Raw genomic sequence first — 17,079 nt, forward strand, 5'->3', positions numbered from 1 at the left:
TTGCCTTGACTGCAATTTCATTTCTGGAAAAGTGGAGGAAGAAACAAGGGGATTTGTTGTCCTAGATTTAATGCTGACCCTTGTTGATGACATAGAAGGAGCAAGAAGGAGAGAAGAGTTCATCTCATCTTTTGTGTAAACAAGAGCTGTGAAAAGATAGTAATTACATGTATCCCTTGGACAATATAAAAGCTGATTTTGAAAGTTTGGAGGAAAAAAAAATACTATTCTGGACAACTTTCATCCAGTTCCTAACGTTGAAAAGTTGTAGAAATGGTGGTTGTGCTTCAAAGGTCTCTGGAAAAAGTGGGTTATCTGGACCACTTTCAGTCAGAGTTCAGGCCTCTGTGGGAAACTGAGAAGGCCTTGATCACAGTCTTGGATGACCTCTGGTGGAAGCATGATGGGATTAGAGCAGCTGTCCTTCTTGTTTTTTATCTTTCAACAACCTTTATTACAATCTGTTATGGTATCCTTTTCTGTAGTTTTAGTGCAATATTTTAGGGATTGGGTGATTTAAAAAAAAATCAAAGTGCATATTCTTTTCTCATTTTAGAATTAGGTGGCCTTCTATAGTAAATAAGTGTGATTTAAAACTGCTGATACAGAGAGCTAATGACCATTTAAGCAATCTGCTTTCTGAGACCTTCTGTTTGAGCATAAACTGTTTAATCTCCTGCATTAAATATCTTGTTGGGGAGTTTTTGGGCTGCTAATCTCTTTTCTCTTAGAGAATATAATAACTATTAGTTTGTTTTAGATGACCAGCAGTGAAATATAAGTTCAGTTTTAGTAATTAAAGATTTAGTAATGGTGGCAAGAAAAGGAGAATCAAAATGGATGAATGAGGCAGTAAATAGCATTAAGAAAATAGTGATTCCTCAATGAGAGATATTAAATGTATAACAACAATGAAGAAATAAAATCCAACTTTTTGCCTTCATTCGTGAAATCCAACTATGCTTATTTTGAATACTTTTTGAGTATGAATGAAGGTAAATTATATGTGTCCCAGGATAATGTTGCAAGATCCAATCTGGGTCGGTCACGGGACCAGAGGTGTTTTTGTGTTTTTTTTAAATAATTGGTCAAATAACTAAACCATAAAACGTTGTTGATAGTTGCAGTGTAGCAGCTCACATTCTCTTGGTTATTGATCCATTTATTTGGCAAAGGCTGAAATTGTGAACGGAAGGGAGGCTGCAGGGCTAAAGGACGAATTGAGAAAGGAATGATTTCCTTTTGATAATCAACATTTAGCGAAGAATCAGCAGCCACTATGATGTCATGGTTTCCGCAATCCAGACAACAAGCGGGAGGAAGATTCCTCAAGTAAGAGGATTTTGATCAACTCCCAAACAAATACAAAATTGCTACTCCAGCAGAAGGCAGCAGCTGCTTTAATTGTCTGGGCTTAGAAACTGCACAGGAGACCCCCAAGAGAGGTGAGGCTGCCTGGGAAGCTGGAGATGACAAGACAGCAAACCACTTGGGTATTACTGCCGAGACAACTACACATTTATTTCTATGAAGTCACTGGAAATTGAGCATTACACAAAATGTATGCATGAGGAGCTTTTGGGTGCTTCCTGCTGACAGCAGTTTTTCTTAATGCCAATTCATTCCTCCGCTTACAGCAATTCTCCCCAAAAGCTATTCATAAATTAGGATAATCTTCAGTGTAGCATTAAATGTAGCACAGCAGGAAGGCAGTTATAAAAAAGATAGCAGACGCTTACACGCTCACACACCCACATGCATACCCTTGGATACACGCATCATGTTTATATTAATATTTAAATATTTCAGATATTTCAAATGTTGCATATTTTTCAGTCACTGTTTACAGCATAACATTGTGAAAAAGAAGCCCAGTTTGATACACAGGTTGTCCTTGACTTACGATCACAGTTGGGACTGGAAATTCAGTCACTAAGCAATGTAGTCATTAAGTGAGTCACAGCTGATTTTTTTGACCTTTTTTGTCATGGTTGTTAAAGGAATCTGATTTCCCCCATTGATCTTGTTTGTTGGAAGACCCCCTGGGAATCATATCATTAAAGGACACTGCCTTTATTATTTTTATAAATGACTCAAAGTGGCAAACATAGTCCTTTCCTCTCCTATTTTCCACACAACAACAACCCTGGTGGGTTGGCTTAAATGAGTGTGATTGGCTGACGATCATCCAGCTGGCTTTCATGCCTAATGTATAGAAACCAGGAGCCTTTAGACCATACTCTAAATACATAGAGGTTGTCAAGAACCTGAATTATGATCACATGAACGTGAGGACACTGCAATGGTAATAAATATGAGGATTGTCCTCAGCCACTTTTTTCAGCTCTGTTGTAACTTCAAATGGTTGTTAAATGAATAGTCACGACTACCTGCAGTGGGACAGTTTGGAAACCCGTACAGAGTTGAACTGGAGATCATCCAGGGCAGTTTCCAAGCTGGGTGCCTGAGGTTGTATGCGTTTGAACAAAGGCTGAGAAATCAATCAGTCATTCTGTGGCATAAATGTAGGTGAATTGAAGGAGAACTCCCTGGATCGGAAGGCAGAACAATTTTGCCACATTTTTCAGAGGTTCCTGGAATTACCCTGTTGACATATGGGAAGGGAAAGCATTTTGTTTCACTGCTCGTATGAAACTGTATTTTTGATTGAGCATGTAGACTAGTGAAGGTGACAAATCTGTCACTTCACATTGAAGCTTTTGGGTAACTGGGGAACATTCTGTTATGCTGGAAGGGAGTTGGCATATTTCAAAGCGTTAAGTGTTAAATGTTCCACTTCTTTTTCTTAGTGAAGCAGACCATTTGCTTTCAGTATCAGAACTGATTTGAAAAACAATAACTGATAAGGCAAGGAAATGGAATAGAAATTGCAAAGAAATTAGTAGGTAAACAGCAGATTGGAAGGGCTGCTTTCACACCCTGCTGTGTTACTTGTGTACCATATGTCTTTAAATACTGTTTGGAAGCTGCACTTGGTGCAAAACACCTACTTTATCTTCTCTCCAGGGTGGAAACCAAAATAAGGGGAGACAGTGTCTTAAGCACCAATAGCAAATAATTATTTATTGTCTAGAAACACATGTTTTGGACTGTTCCTTCGTCAAGGGCATTCTACAAGAAACCCTTACAAACAGTTTATGTGGTTTTATCCATGTAAAAACATCTGTGTCTAAAAGCAGCATCCAGTACATAATAAACATGTTAAATAACCAGATAGCCTCTTGTGGAGAGCCAGGAATCTAAGCAACCCACTGCTGAAAGTTACCAACCCATGAACTAAATTAAGCCTCTTAGGGTAATTATCCAGAGTTTTGGCTGGAGACCACTGGTATCCTGACTTCTTAGAAGTCGTGCCTTGTTTTGAATTTATAGCCAATGTAGCAACAAAGTATATGAGGATAATAAACTGAGTTTGAACCTTATCAAAACAGACATGGTTGGGTGTGAGGCTCCCAATTGGATAGTTTGCCTATTAAATAAAGCATATTTATTATATTATTTTATTTAGGTTTATTTATAATATTTAAGAACTACCTATCCTCTCTCCCCCAGAGCTGCATTCTCTCTCTTTTTTTTAATAGTTACATACTATGGGGGTTATCCTAAAACTATTAGCATCCCGGGAGTCCCAAATGGCCAGACTAAGCTGCACAATTAGTCTCATGTTTAGATTATGAATCTGAATATAAATAACCAGGGGACTGGCCCACAGTGCCTCTGCTAGTGAAAATGGGCTGCGGGGGGTGCAGGTGGCCTCCGTATACCCCGTTTTTGGCCTGGATGGCCTCCAGAACCCTGCCAGCCAAAACGAGCCATGGGGGGCCACCCGCAGGTGGCAGGAGGCCATCCAGGCCAAAAACGGGCCGTGCATGGCCCCCATGCGTCCTATTTTTGGCCTGGATGGCCTCCTGCAGCACCCTGCCAACCAAAATGGAGCATGGGGGGCTGCCTGCCAGTGGCAGGAAGCTGTCCAGGCCAAAAATGGGTCGTGCAGGGGCCACAGGCAGCCTGTTTTGGCTGGCAGGGTGATGCAGGAGGGTGTCTGTCCTGTCTCCTCCCTCCACCCCAGCCCATGGAGGACAACTACAATGTTGATCTGGCCTTCCAAGAAATCCAGTTTGATGCCCCTGCTGTAGAGGCTGCAGCTAGTCCAAAATATGATGGACAGGTACTGAATCTGTCATATCTCTGCCCTGCCTGCAAGTAAGCTACTGAGCCAAAATTGAGGTTTGGCTTGAAGGCCTTAAAGAAGTAATTCCTGACACAGGATGCCTTCTTCATTACAGCCCTTGTTATTTGCTAAGATCTGTGTGAGCAGAGAACTGCAGAGAAGCATCTGGTGATTGCCTGTGGCAAACCCTCCCTGTGGAATGTCTTCCCTACTGACATCCAGGGTGTTTCTACTATAGTATGTCGGAGGCATCTGTTGGAAACCGATCAGTTCACCACTGACTTCCCTTTATGAATGCCAGATGGGTCTTTTCATTTTGTCCTTCTTCCTTTTAATGAGCAAATGTTATATGGTTTTAAATCATTAACTTTTAGTACTGCATTTTATGTTTTGAAAATTGTTCCAAAATGCATTTCCACAGGAAATGGTATAAAAATGAATTTGGCAAATTCTCAGTATTCCAGATGTGTCTACCAAGTCAAAAAAATTGGGATTCCTGGCTTAGAACTTCCCTTTTTTCAAAAGAAGCTCTTCTGAAAATGCATCTAGGTTTGGAGGGTAGTGTATTGAGCAGACAAGAGGCAGCTTTCCCCTAGCATCACCCTTGAGCAATGGAATGCAGAAGTGGAAATGTATATGATGATCTGAAGTATCTCCGATCCCTCACTGTCTCTTTGCTGCTTGTCTGTTTTTCAGTGTAAGTCTAAAACTGCTGTTTCCTTGGTTATTTATTAAAGTTAATGTTCATATCAATATTAAAGAGTAATATTGTTTTATAAAGCAGAGGATGGGAGAAAAGGTTGACAAGATGGACCTGAGCATCTTGTAATTTTCCCTAGGTCTTGATTCTGATGCTGACAATATTTACATTTATTAAGAGGCTCACAGAAAAGAAACAGGAAGGAAAGCAAACTCTACAGAAAACCAGAACAGAATTGAAGTGATTAATCACTTACTTTAATTTTACAAAACTGTTGAGATCATTGGTATAAATAAAATGATTTGATAGCACCAAATGAAAATAAATGCCAATTAGTGTGTATATTATGACTATTTTCTTTCTGTTTTTGTAGAACTTGCTCCTTGGTTACATGTGTTCAGATCGGAAAGTGCTGTTGACTTCTCTCAAATAACATTTGATCCAAGACAAAAAGAACTGATTGTTGGCGCAAGGTGAGATGCTATTTTTAAAATGTACCTTCTGTTTTCCGAGAGCATTTGTGTTAAAATAACTGTGTTATATTTCTCTGTTATACTATGTTTTAAGGCATGGGTAAGCAAGCTGGCAGTTTCCTGAGGTTTTGGGGTTTAAGTTTCCATCAGTCCTGTGTGGTTGTTGCCCAAAATGTGTGTGTGTGGAGTATTAGGTGAATTAAATTAGATGTATGAAAAAGAATTGTGACACTTGTGTTTATGATTTTCCACACTCAGTATGTGACAAAGGCCCCTTTCCAATTTCAGTATGTAAATTCAGGCATTTCTCTGAATACACAATGGCTTGAAATTGGATAAAGGATGAGTTTGCACAGGATAACCATGCTACTTCATCTCTGTGATTTCTCTTTTCTTTTATTACAATGGTGTAAATCATGATATAATCAAAGAACAATTATTGCAAACCATGCAATTATTTCAGTGTAGTTTTCAATGCATTGTTTATATAATGTGATTAAAATTATTATCACTCTACTATTTGAAAAGATAGGTGGGTGCGATGGCTTAGCAGTTAAAGATGCAGAGCTTGTCAACTGGAAAGCTGGCAGCCCGAGTTCAAGATCTGAGCACTGCACGATGGGATGAGTTGCTGTTACTTGCCCCAGTTCCTGCCCACTTAGCAGTTCAAAAGCTGTTCTGACCCAAACCTGGTTCCAAGAGAGCAAATACAAGACAAAGGCAGCAGTATAATATTTTTATGTTTAAGCTAAGAATCCTGTTTCTTCACAGATAAAAGGCTGCTTCCAGTTAATTAGTTCCGACAAGAAAGAGCCTTGCCAAGTTTTTTTCAAGTCTGACAAAAAACAACAGATAAGAAATAGTTTACAAGAGTCTTCAAATACCAACTGTAATGTCCACGAGGCTGAGTTCAAAACTTCTTTGCTTTCTGCAAAGAAGGTTAGTTTCACAGCTGGCTTTTTTATCTTCTTGAAGGAGGGGCCATTACCTTGCAGCCTTACTCCTGAGTCGCCCGTGCTGTTGTAACTGTTCTTTCCTCCGAGCAATCCTGCGTGCATGTGCACTTGGCACAGGCTCCTCGGGAACATCCTCATCCCTGCTGCCAGCCCCCACAATCTCTGAAGGCAACAGTCCACTCCCTAATGGTCCTGGCCTCTCATTTGAGTCCTCACTCTCCTCAGCGTCCACACCTACTGCCAGCTAACCACAACAAAAGCCGACAAATGAGAGTAGGTAAATAGGTACCACTTCAGTGGGAAGGTAACAGCATTCTGTATGCCTTGGGGTATAGTCATGCTGGCCACCTCACCATGGAAATATCTTCAGACAATGCTGGCTCTCTCGGCTAAAAAACGGAGATGAGCACTGTTCCTAGAGTCTGACATAGTTGGACAGGGAAACCTTCACCTTTTGTTACCTATTTGAAAAAGTTACAGTATTGGAAAAAAAAGGAGAAAAGTAACATTCTTTACTAACTCTTAGGAAGTTAAGAAAGTAATTTTGAAAGCTTCATTTCCCTTTTGCCTTCCTGACTTCCAATGTCTGAAAATAATTGTGGGGCTTCAGGGTGTGCTTAGAAAAGGAACTGCTTTAGAAAGTCAATAGAATCTAGTTTTCTTAGAAATGTTTGGAACTTCAGGCAAAGCTGTACAATCAGGTGAATTACATGATGTAGTTCTGGCTAAAATATGGCTGTTCTTTTTATATATATATATATATATAGTGATATATACTTGGTATGCCGCAAGCAGATGCACTGCTGCACTGGCACTATATATATATATATATATATATATATATATATATATATATATATATATATATATATATATATATATATATAATATATATATATAAGTTTTATTGGGTTTTAACAAAACATAGCAAATAAAACATCTTTTCTGAGTACAGCATGATTCCAGTTTATCACACCTCCATACAGACATAATCTCAAATACATATTCATCTTATATATTCAATTTCATAATTTATCACTCTTTTTTCAATTTCTCAATATTATTTTCCCCCTTACTTCCCTTAATCGTCTTTTATAATTATCTCATTTCTTTCTAATTCAATTACATTTCTTTTCCTAGATTTCTATATCTTTTTACTCATTATACTTATACTTTCGCCTGTCCTGTTTACGATTTCATATATTCTCTTCCATCACCATTAAAAAGCAAGATTCCCCCCATAATTGCCAATTGTAGTGTGGCACCTTTAGATCTTATAAATATGGCTGTTCTGACTAGCAGCACTGAGTAACAAGTTTGAATGCTCTCCTTCCCCCTCTCAAATAATGAGCCTAGTTTAAACATGTAGCACCTTTTATTACTTTAGCCGATAATCATTTCTGCTGACTTGGTAGCTTTCAGAACATATTTTATAAAGGAAAGTTATGAAGCATCTCATCTTATTTTAAAGCAGGGATGTCCAATCTTGGCAACTTTAAGACTTGTGGACTTCAATTCCCAGAGTTCCCCAGCCAGGCGGGCTGGGAAATTCTGAGAATTGAAGTACACAAGTCTTAAAGTTGCCAAGATTGGGCACTCTGGGTTAAAGTGAAGACAGATAGGCCAGTTTAGAAAGATTCACACCATTTTCAGTGAGTACCAACATGCCCATCTCTCCTGAGGTGATTAGTGGAAACCAGACACATCTGAACTGAACCTAATTATAAAATGGATACCAATGCTGTTGAAATAGTTTTGAAATTTTGTTTTAAAAATGTGCAGTATTTTTAAATTAAGTGGACATGAATGTAGATGATAAAATGTATTACTCTTCTGAACCATAGGGTGAGGGATCAGAATGCTGGATGAGTTGGTATTCTCCTGCTAGTATTTCTACACATCATGTGCATTATGAAGCTGGCTACAATGGTAGAAAAACCTACAGTACTGGAATTGTGCAAGTTCTTTTTTTCTCCTTCCTCTTTCTAAACTGGCAATTTCCATTAGGGTGAATTCTGCCATTCTGCTCTAACTCTAGGTTCTTGCTAGGTGTAACCAACCCAGAGAATGAAAGTTGCAAACAGTAATAGAGTTACCTAAATCTGCATGGCAAATTCTTAATTTATGATTCAGATGTCAGCATACTGATCTTTCTTTCTTTCTTTCTTTCTTTCTTTCTTTCTTTCTTTCTTTCTTTCTTTCTTTCTTTCTTTCCTTCTTTCCTTCCTTCCTTCCTTCCTTCCTTCCTTTCTTTCCTTCCTTCCTTCCTTCCTTCCTTCCTTCCTTCCTTCCTTCCTTCCTTCCTTCCTTCCTTCCTTCCTTTCTTTCTTTCTTTCTTTCTTTCTTTCTTTCTTTCTTTCTTTCTTCCTTCCTTCCTTTCTTTCTTTCTTTCTTTTTTTCCTTTTGCAAAAAAACCTGAAGAGTTTTTTGCAAGCAACTACAACAACCCCAAAAGAAGAGTACCTCTGAAATGTTATGATTTAAATAGAGTTTGTGGCATCATCAACAATGGCATGGACAGACCAAAAGCCTTAACTTCATATGTTAAAACTGTAGCTCTAATGAAAATTATACATCATCAGGGAGACATTACAGATAGTCCTCAACTTTCAATCATAATTGAGCCTGCCAATTTGATCATAAATTGTAATGGTCATAAAGTATGTTATCCTGTGACTCTTGATTTTACAATCTTTTTTGTGGCGGTGATTTAGCAAACATGGGACTGATTAAGGTATGAACATAAACATGAACATAGGAAGTAAATACAGATAAATAGGGACAGTAAGAGAGGGATGTAGGCATGCTGATGCACTTATGCACGCCCCCTTTAAGGATATCTTAAGAATGGGGTGAGATCCACGGTAGACAGTTTGAGGTTGAAGCTGTGAGAGTTTGAGGCTGTAACAACGGAGTCAGGTAGAGCATTCCAGGCGTTGACCACTCCGTTGCTGAAGTCATATTTTCTGCAATCAAGTTTGGAGAGGTTTACCTTGAGTTGGTATCGGTTGTTTGCCCGTGCATTATTGTGGTTGAAGCTGAAGAAGTTGTTGACAGGCAAGACATTGTAGCAGACAATTTTGTGTACTATGCTTAGATCGGACTGCAGACAGTGCAGTTCCAGATTGTCCAAGCCCAAAATTTCAAGCCTGGAGGCATAGGGAATTCTGTTGTGGGCAGAGGAGTGGAGTACTCTTCTCGAGAAATACCTCTGAAATACCACTGTGTGCTATGGGGCATTTTTGCTGGAAACCAGAAGTAAATACTGGTTTTCCTCAAGAACTTTGCAAATCATTGTCCTAGGACTGTGAGATCCTGCAAACGGCCATAAATGTGGGCCAGTTGCTTAGTGCCCAAAATGGGGGCATCACATCATAACTTTGAAAGATCACTAAGCAACTGGTTGTAACCCTACAGGTACAGCTATGAAGGAAGATGGTAGAGATAATTCATTTTTAGTTTAGTCTTATTTTCAAATGTAGCCTCACTTTTAAAACACACTAAGAAGGAATTAATTTAAATTTGTAAGCCAAAAGAACCCCCCTCACCAAACACAGTGATCAATCTATATAGCCAGTATATTCATAAAAATGTCTACCTTTATCCTAGTAAATAGCCCAAAACCCCCATGAGAAATTGGGGAATGAGCAGAGGCTGTTTTTCTATTAACATAAGGAATATCGTATGTTTTTGACTTTCTAATGGCAAAAACATCTATAGATCTGCTTTCTTTGACAGCTGTCTCCCAGCAACCCCTGTTAAAGGAGGCCAGAAATAGCTCCTGCAGACTGCTGGATATCTCTTCTTTCAAGCTTCTTGAACCTGCCTGCCCTGATCCTCTCGTAATCCTACTTGGCTCACTCATCTATTCCCTCTCTGTTTGTCTTTGGCTTTAGCCCAATCTAGCTTCAGCTCTGCTGCCCTGGCTTGCGACCTATACACAAATCAAAACTGTCCAAAATAACATGCTATAAAAATGATTCTTATGAAATCAGTGTTAAAGCCAAATGCTTACAGTATAAAATTGGACACATTTGCAGCGTGAATAGTAGAGTATCAATGCTTGTAATAAATACTGCTACATATTTTCTCACTTCCTTAAACAGTGGCAAGTTTCAAGAGCAATTCTGTTAAAAAATTAAATTGTTTACTTAGCCTCTTTTCATATGTAACCATAGACGGAAGAGAATGACCAGGCTTTCCACTGAACTCAGGAGGCCCTTGAAAATGTGAGATCAGAAATGCAGTTGAACGATGAATGTCCGGCATGAGAGTTTTTTGTTGTCATTTTAACACATGACAGATTTATTGTCCTTGGAGAAGGAGTGCATTGAAAACAGAAACCAGTGGTTTATTTCAAGTTATGTTGGACATGAAACTGGTCTTCAGCTGGATACGTCTAGAGTAGTTTGAGGGAAAGAAAAGGCAAAGATTGGGAAGACCATTTTGGAGACTAAGCAGTGAAGAGAACACTTTTCTTCCCCGACTTTCTAATATTTTCTCAGGTGTAAAACTACTGCAAGAAGGAAAAAAAAATAAGTAAGGTTTTCAAATTGAAATTAAATCCTCCTATTCACAATTTTATAAGAAGCCTTTGTTCTGTGCAATTTAGGCATGAGCATTTGATGTTCCATAGGTCAAATGAACCTCTTCAAAGGGGTATTCATTTGGCTCTTGGTTTCTAATTCAGGGGGAAACGTCTCCGAAGGGAAGTATCCACTCAAAGAGGAAGGCTAATTCCATATTTTCTGCCCCCCACCCCATTATGTCAGCCTTGTAAGCTGATTGTTGCTTAGGGATACAGTACATTATTTTTTTAATCAAATCAGTAGAGTAGAAATACACTGCTCAAAAATATAAAGGGAACACTTAAACAACACAATGTAACTCCAAGTCAATCACACTTCTGTGAAATCAAACTGTCCACTTAGGTAGCAACACTGATTGACAATCAATTTCACATGCTGTTGTGCAAATGGAATAGACAACAGGTGGAAAGCATAGGCAGTTAGCAAGACATCCCCAATAAAGGAATGGTTCTGCAGGTGGTGACCACAGACCAGTTCTCAGTTCCTATGCTTTCTGGCTGATGGTCTGGTCACTTTTGAATGCTGGCGGTGCTTTCACTCTAGTGGTAGCATGAGACGGAGTCTACAACCCACACAAGTGGCTCAGGTAGTGCAGCTCATCCAGGATGGCACATCAATGCGAGCTGTGGCAAGGTTTGCTGTGTCTGTCAGCGTAGTGTCCAGAGCATGGAGGCGCTACCAGGAGACAGGCCAGTACATCAGGAGACGTGGAGGAGGCCATAGGAGGGCAACAACCCAGCATCAGGACCACTACCTCCGCTTTTGTGCAAGGATGGACAGGAGGAACACTGCCAGAGCCCTGCAAAATGACCTCCAGTGGGCCACAAATGTGCATGTGGCTGCTCAAATGGTCAGGAACAGACTCCATGAGGGTGGTATGAGGGCCCGACATCCACAGGTGGGGGTTGTGCTTATAGCCCAACACCGTGCAGGACGTTTGGCATTTGCCAGAGAACACCAAGATTGGCAAATTCGCCACTGGCGCCCTGTGCTGCTCACAGATGAAAGCAGGTTCACACTGAATACATGTGACAGACGTGACAGGGTCTGGAGACGCTGTGGAGAATGTTCTGCTGCCTGCATGACTGGTTTGGCAGTGGGTCAGTAATGGTGCGGGGTGGCATTTCTTTAGGGGGCCGCACAGCCCTCCATGTGCTCACCAAGGTAACCTGACTGCCATTAGGTACTGAGATGAGATCCTCAGACCCCTTGTGAGACCATATGCTGGTGCGGTTGGCCCTGGGTTCCTCCTAATGCAAGACAATGCTAGACCTCATGTGGCTGGAGTGTGTCAGCGGTTCCTGCAAGATGCTATGGACTGGCCTGCCCATTCCCCAGACCTGAATCCAATTGAGCACATCTGGGACATCATGTCTCACTCCAGCCACCAACGCCACGTTGCACCACAGACTGTCCAGGAGTTGGGGGATGCTTTAGTCAAGGTGTGGGAGGAGATCCCTCAGGAGACCATCTGCCACCTCACCAGGAGCATGCCCAGGCATTGTAGGGAGGTCATACAGGCATGTGGAGGCCACACACACTACTGAGCCTCATTTTGACTTGTTTTAAGGACATTACATCAAAGTTGGATCAGCCTGTAGTGTTTTTTTCCACTTTAATTTTGAGTGTAACTCCAAATCCAGACCTCCCTGGGTTGCTAAATTTGATTTCCATTGATAATTTTTGTGTGATTTTGTTGTCAGCACATTCAACTATGTAATGAACGAAGTATTTAATAAGAATATTTCATTCATTCAGATCTAGGATGTCTTATTTTTGTGTTCCCTTTATTGTTTTGAGCAGTGTATATTTCAGAGAGAAAGTTAGCATTCTCTTCTCTTCCATTTTGAAGTATCTAAGCAGGGGTAGAAAATATGCAAGACATAAGCAGCTCCAACAGTCCCTCTTACTCTTTGAACAGAGACTGAATGGTCACCTATCAGAGATGCTTTGGTCGATGGATTCTATAGTGAGCAATATAGGACTAGATGATATCTAAGCCACCTTTCGAACTTGATAATTATCAGATGCCTGCCTATCTAAGAAAATGTTTAAACGTCTGAATAAGAAAATGCTTAACTCATAGACTAAGTTAACTTAAACCAAGCTAAACGGCCATGTAGAATAATTTTTCATGCTTGCTGTGTCATAGTTTGTACCTAATAAAGTATTAAACGAATGTTAAATGCTTTAACGCTATGATAGTTGTATTACAATCTAGGAACCACACGTGATTGTACAAAGCATGCAACTTTACCTTGAACTGGGACGTGAATCCTTTTAGCCAAATTCTTTGTTATCTCCAATTAACAAAAAGAGCTGATCACATTAACTCCTGAAAAAGAATCATAGCTGTGGGGTGAAACTCATCTTTTGCCTGCAAAGAGTCAGACTGAGGCTGGCTATTTGCAGTTAGAGCAGATGGCTGGTAATGAGAAATACCCCTGCTGCCAATCATAGTAAGACATGGCAAGGACAGACGGGCCAGTAGTTTCACTTGGAAGAAAGCAGCTCTCTGGCTATGTACACCTGGAAAGACTGGAAATTGAAGTGCACTACTAGAGCACATGCATTTCTATTTAATTGTGGATCTTCCTCCATATCATTGCTCACTATGTCAATCTAGAGATAGGGGATGGGTAAAATAGTATTTTATTCATCATTTAAAGCATAAGTGTAAACCTACCAATGAAAAACATAATTATCAATGAAAATTGTTAAATGTAGAGTTTTAACTAAAACATTAGATATTTCCTTAATGTTTGGTTTCACCACATATCAGTGTTCTGCATATGTTAGTAGATAAAAGTAGAACCTATATAGGTATAGTTCTATAGAATTACACATTCAAAGGGAAAGCTCAAATTAAAACCTGACTTTGTAGAAAATAATGCTGCAGAATGCCAGAGGTTCCTGCTCGTTTTTTGTTTTTTTTCATGAGATGGTATCCTTCTGCTGGTTACTTAATCGTGTCTGATTGTCTTTTGTTACTACTTGGACTCGGAACTTCTATAACAGCCATCTCCAACTTTTACAGCTTTGCAGATTTGGGGTGAGGGGGATAGTTCTACACAAGTGGCAGGCGAGCGCATGCATGCCCACTGCTTGCACAAATGGAACTGCGTGTGTGCACTTGCCCGCAGGCTGTGTGTGCAAGTGGAGTTGCATGCGTGCACATACTTGCCACCACTTCTGCAGTGTGTTTCTGAATGGGCTGCAATGAAGTAGTGGGCTACGGCCCAAGGGCTATAGGGACCCCTGTTTTATAATAAAAAGACATTTCCCAAACAGTTATCTTGTTTCTCCCAGATACTAGGATTTTTTCAAGCTGATAAGAGAATGCAGTCAAAAATATTTGTTTTTGTCCCGCTAGGGCTTAGTTTATTATGTCAAATCAAAGGGTTTTCAACTTTCCTACTTGTTACTTGTAACCTGAATACTAACTAGTATGTTTGTGTCTCTTTCCTACTTTTTTCCTGCAGCCATCTTAATTTAGGGGTTTTCTGTAATTAGAAATTTTGTACAACTGCTATCTTATTTCATCCATCTACTGTAGGGGTGGAGACCCCTACATTCTATGTCAACATTCTCAAATCCCTACGGTTGTTAGCTCCATAGACTATTTTTTAAAGCTCTGAATTGTTCTTACTTCCTTGTCTTTAGCTCTTGCTGCCAAACGCTGTCCACTGACATTTGGAAACCTTTTCCACTCCCTCTCTAAGATCTTGCAGCATCTGAGTTTTTCCTCTCCCCCCTTCCTGCACTCCCCCTGAGCTCTCCCAGTCTTGGAGCTGGCTTGTGGACCTCTGCACTGTTGCGCTCAGAGTGGATGCTCCAGGTCCATTTTTGCAGATGTTAGCTGGGCTCTTCCCTGTGGGTCTGGCCATTGGGAAGCTGTTCCAAGGAATGCTATTCCTTGTGTTATCCTGGGATTGAAATATTGAAAGTATTGAAATTCCAGATCTCAGGACCGAAGAAAAGGGCTTGCATATCTGAGGCATTCTTTCACACCAGGCTGCCTTTTAGTAGCTGCTATTTTCATGTGCACTAAGTTCTGAGACTGACTTCTGCTTTAAGTATCTATTCTTCACTTCATGTTGTAAATGAATTTCAGAGCAGAGAGCAGGCTTTTCAGTGCTATAACATGAGTAGTAATAGTGAGAATGTTTATAGAATGCCTCTATTTCAATCCTATTTGCAATTAAACTGAATTATCTGAAATTCTCTTCCTCTCCACTATCCCAGAACTAAGTAATAAGAGCAAAAACCAAAAACCATAACCACACACTGCCAAAATTCAACCATTTTGTGGATGAATCTTCTGCTCAAGATCTTGGAGAGCTTTGGCGATGGGGTGTAGCCCATGGTCCACAGGTTCCTCCACTGTTATACTTTATTAAATTAAATTCCACAGTCAGTAAATCAGTCATTTTGTTTCAATCTTTCACCAACAAAAGGTTCTATAGTCTTGTTGAAGTGGTCTGGAGATAAACGATGGCTTAGGAAAGGAGAGGAACAAAATAAATGGGGAAAAAAGCACTATCTCTTTACATTGTAAGATTAGGACCCACAGTGAGTTAATTTCTAAAATAATTGGTGTATGTTTTCTAGAAAGCCAGGCTCATTCTATGAATTAATATGGTTATGGAGAATTGCAGGAAAAGAAAAAAGGTGGAGGTGAAAAAAATGAAGTGAACTGTCAAGGAATTTATTTTTAAAACTGCATTCCTACAAAACTGTGATGATCTGCAAGTTGTTGGTTTCTTAGGAAAAGCAACCTGAAATAACAGCATGACTACTTACATCACCCACATTGCTGTGATGTAATTGGCTCTGGGTATGTCCTCATTATATTAATGCGAATGAGAAAATACCTGTAATCTCTCAAACTTTGCCTCCTTCCTTTAGAATGTGATCCCTTTACATCCCTTTACACTAGGATGTGTAAAAAGTACAATAAGTACTGAACTTACGAAAAGTACAGTAAGTACTGAATCTTTACCAGTAAAGTGAGTTGTATTTGGGAGAGAATACAATGTTAAATTCGTAAATTCATTCTTTTATTTTTTTTGCTAATGAGCCTCAGTTACTGAGGCCACATGTAGAGGGATGAAACTTGATGGCTCTGTGACAAATCAGAGATCTCTAGAAAATTGGTTTGCTTTTTTGTTCCAGTCAGGCTGTTCGAAAGGTACTGTCATAATATTTTTTGGTTTTTTTTTTTTGGTTTTTTTTTTTTCTTTAAAAAGTAGGTTTTTAATTTTTTAAAAAATAGGCTGTGTTTTTTTTCAAGCCCGCTGGTGGCAACCCCCCCCCACAAAAAATGTAGAGGGCTTAAGTTTCAGAACCAAGAATATCTTTATTTCTTAGAATTTCAGTTATATTACCTGCATGGTCTGAATAACTGCTATTTCCTCTTTTTCACTCTAGGAACTACTTGTTCAGGCTGCATAGTGAGAATCTTTCTCTAATCCAGGTAAGCTTACCTGTATGGTAATTTTAAAAAATACAATTTTCATCTTTTTAACTTCATCTTTATTTATAAAGTCACTGAAAACCTCAGCGTATAATTTGACTTATAATGTAGGTCCGGGGTGGGCAACTACAACTACTTTAACAACCTATGGACTTCAACTCCCAGAATTCCTGAGTCAGACATGGCTCAGTTCAGAAATAAAGAACTTGAAATTCTGTTCCTGTTTTCTTTTTAGCTTGATTCCTTTCCATGTAAATGGATTTTTATTTTATGATAGAGGGGCTATGTTATAATAGAGTGGCTACCGCAACAGTCATATAAAGCATAGAATTGGTATAGCTTGGAAAGCATAAAAGTAGTAAGAACAGATTCAGTTTCTCTTCTAATTTCATTCTGTTCTATTGAAAAATGAAAAAAAAAATGCATCCATTTGAGTTGTTTCCTTGCCAGGTAATGAGGAAGCAGACCTACATTTTTTGTAACCCTGCTCCAGAATTTGAGATTGACAAAGATTCCCTTCCTCATCATCACCATAATTTCAAATGATCCAGAGTGGATTGGGCCATTTTGACCCTTGAAGTGCATTGTGTAGCCTTTACGCAGCCCAATGATAATTCAAATGAAATCACAGCAAATCTCACCATGTTGGAAAGGCTGTGACTAGACAAGAGAAGCAGTCAACCACTCTGTTTG

General features: G+C 39.5%; 1 protein-coding gene across 4 annotated transcripts in view; it reads left to right on the top strand.

Annotated features, from left to right (window-relative positions):
- SEMA5A (semaphorin 5A) overlaps positions 1-17,079 on the top strand; it is a 199,139-nt gene that overhangs the window by 91,471 nt on the left and 90,589 nt on the right. For all 4 annotated transcript variants that reach the window (XM_087961104.1, XM_087961101.1, XM_087961103.1 and 1 more), the window contains 2 exons: positions 5,266-5,365; positions 16,341-16,386. In XM_087961104.1, the coding sequence (XP_087817230.1) occupies positions 5,266-5,365; positions 16,341-16,386 (146 nt within the window). The remainder of the gene's footprint in view (positions 1-5,265; positions 5,366-16,340; positions 16,387-17,079) is intronic.

This window comes from Notechis scutatus, chromosome 3, assembly GCF_049901735.1.
Source record: "Notechis scutatus isolate UNSWTSFEM ecotype Mainland chromosome 3, rNotScu1.2, whole genome shotgun sequence".
In the NCBI taxonomy this organism is placed as follows: Eukaryota; Metazoa; Chordata; class Lepidosauria; order Squamata; family Elapidae; genus Notechis; species Notechis scutatus.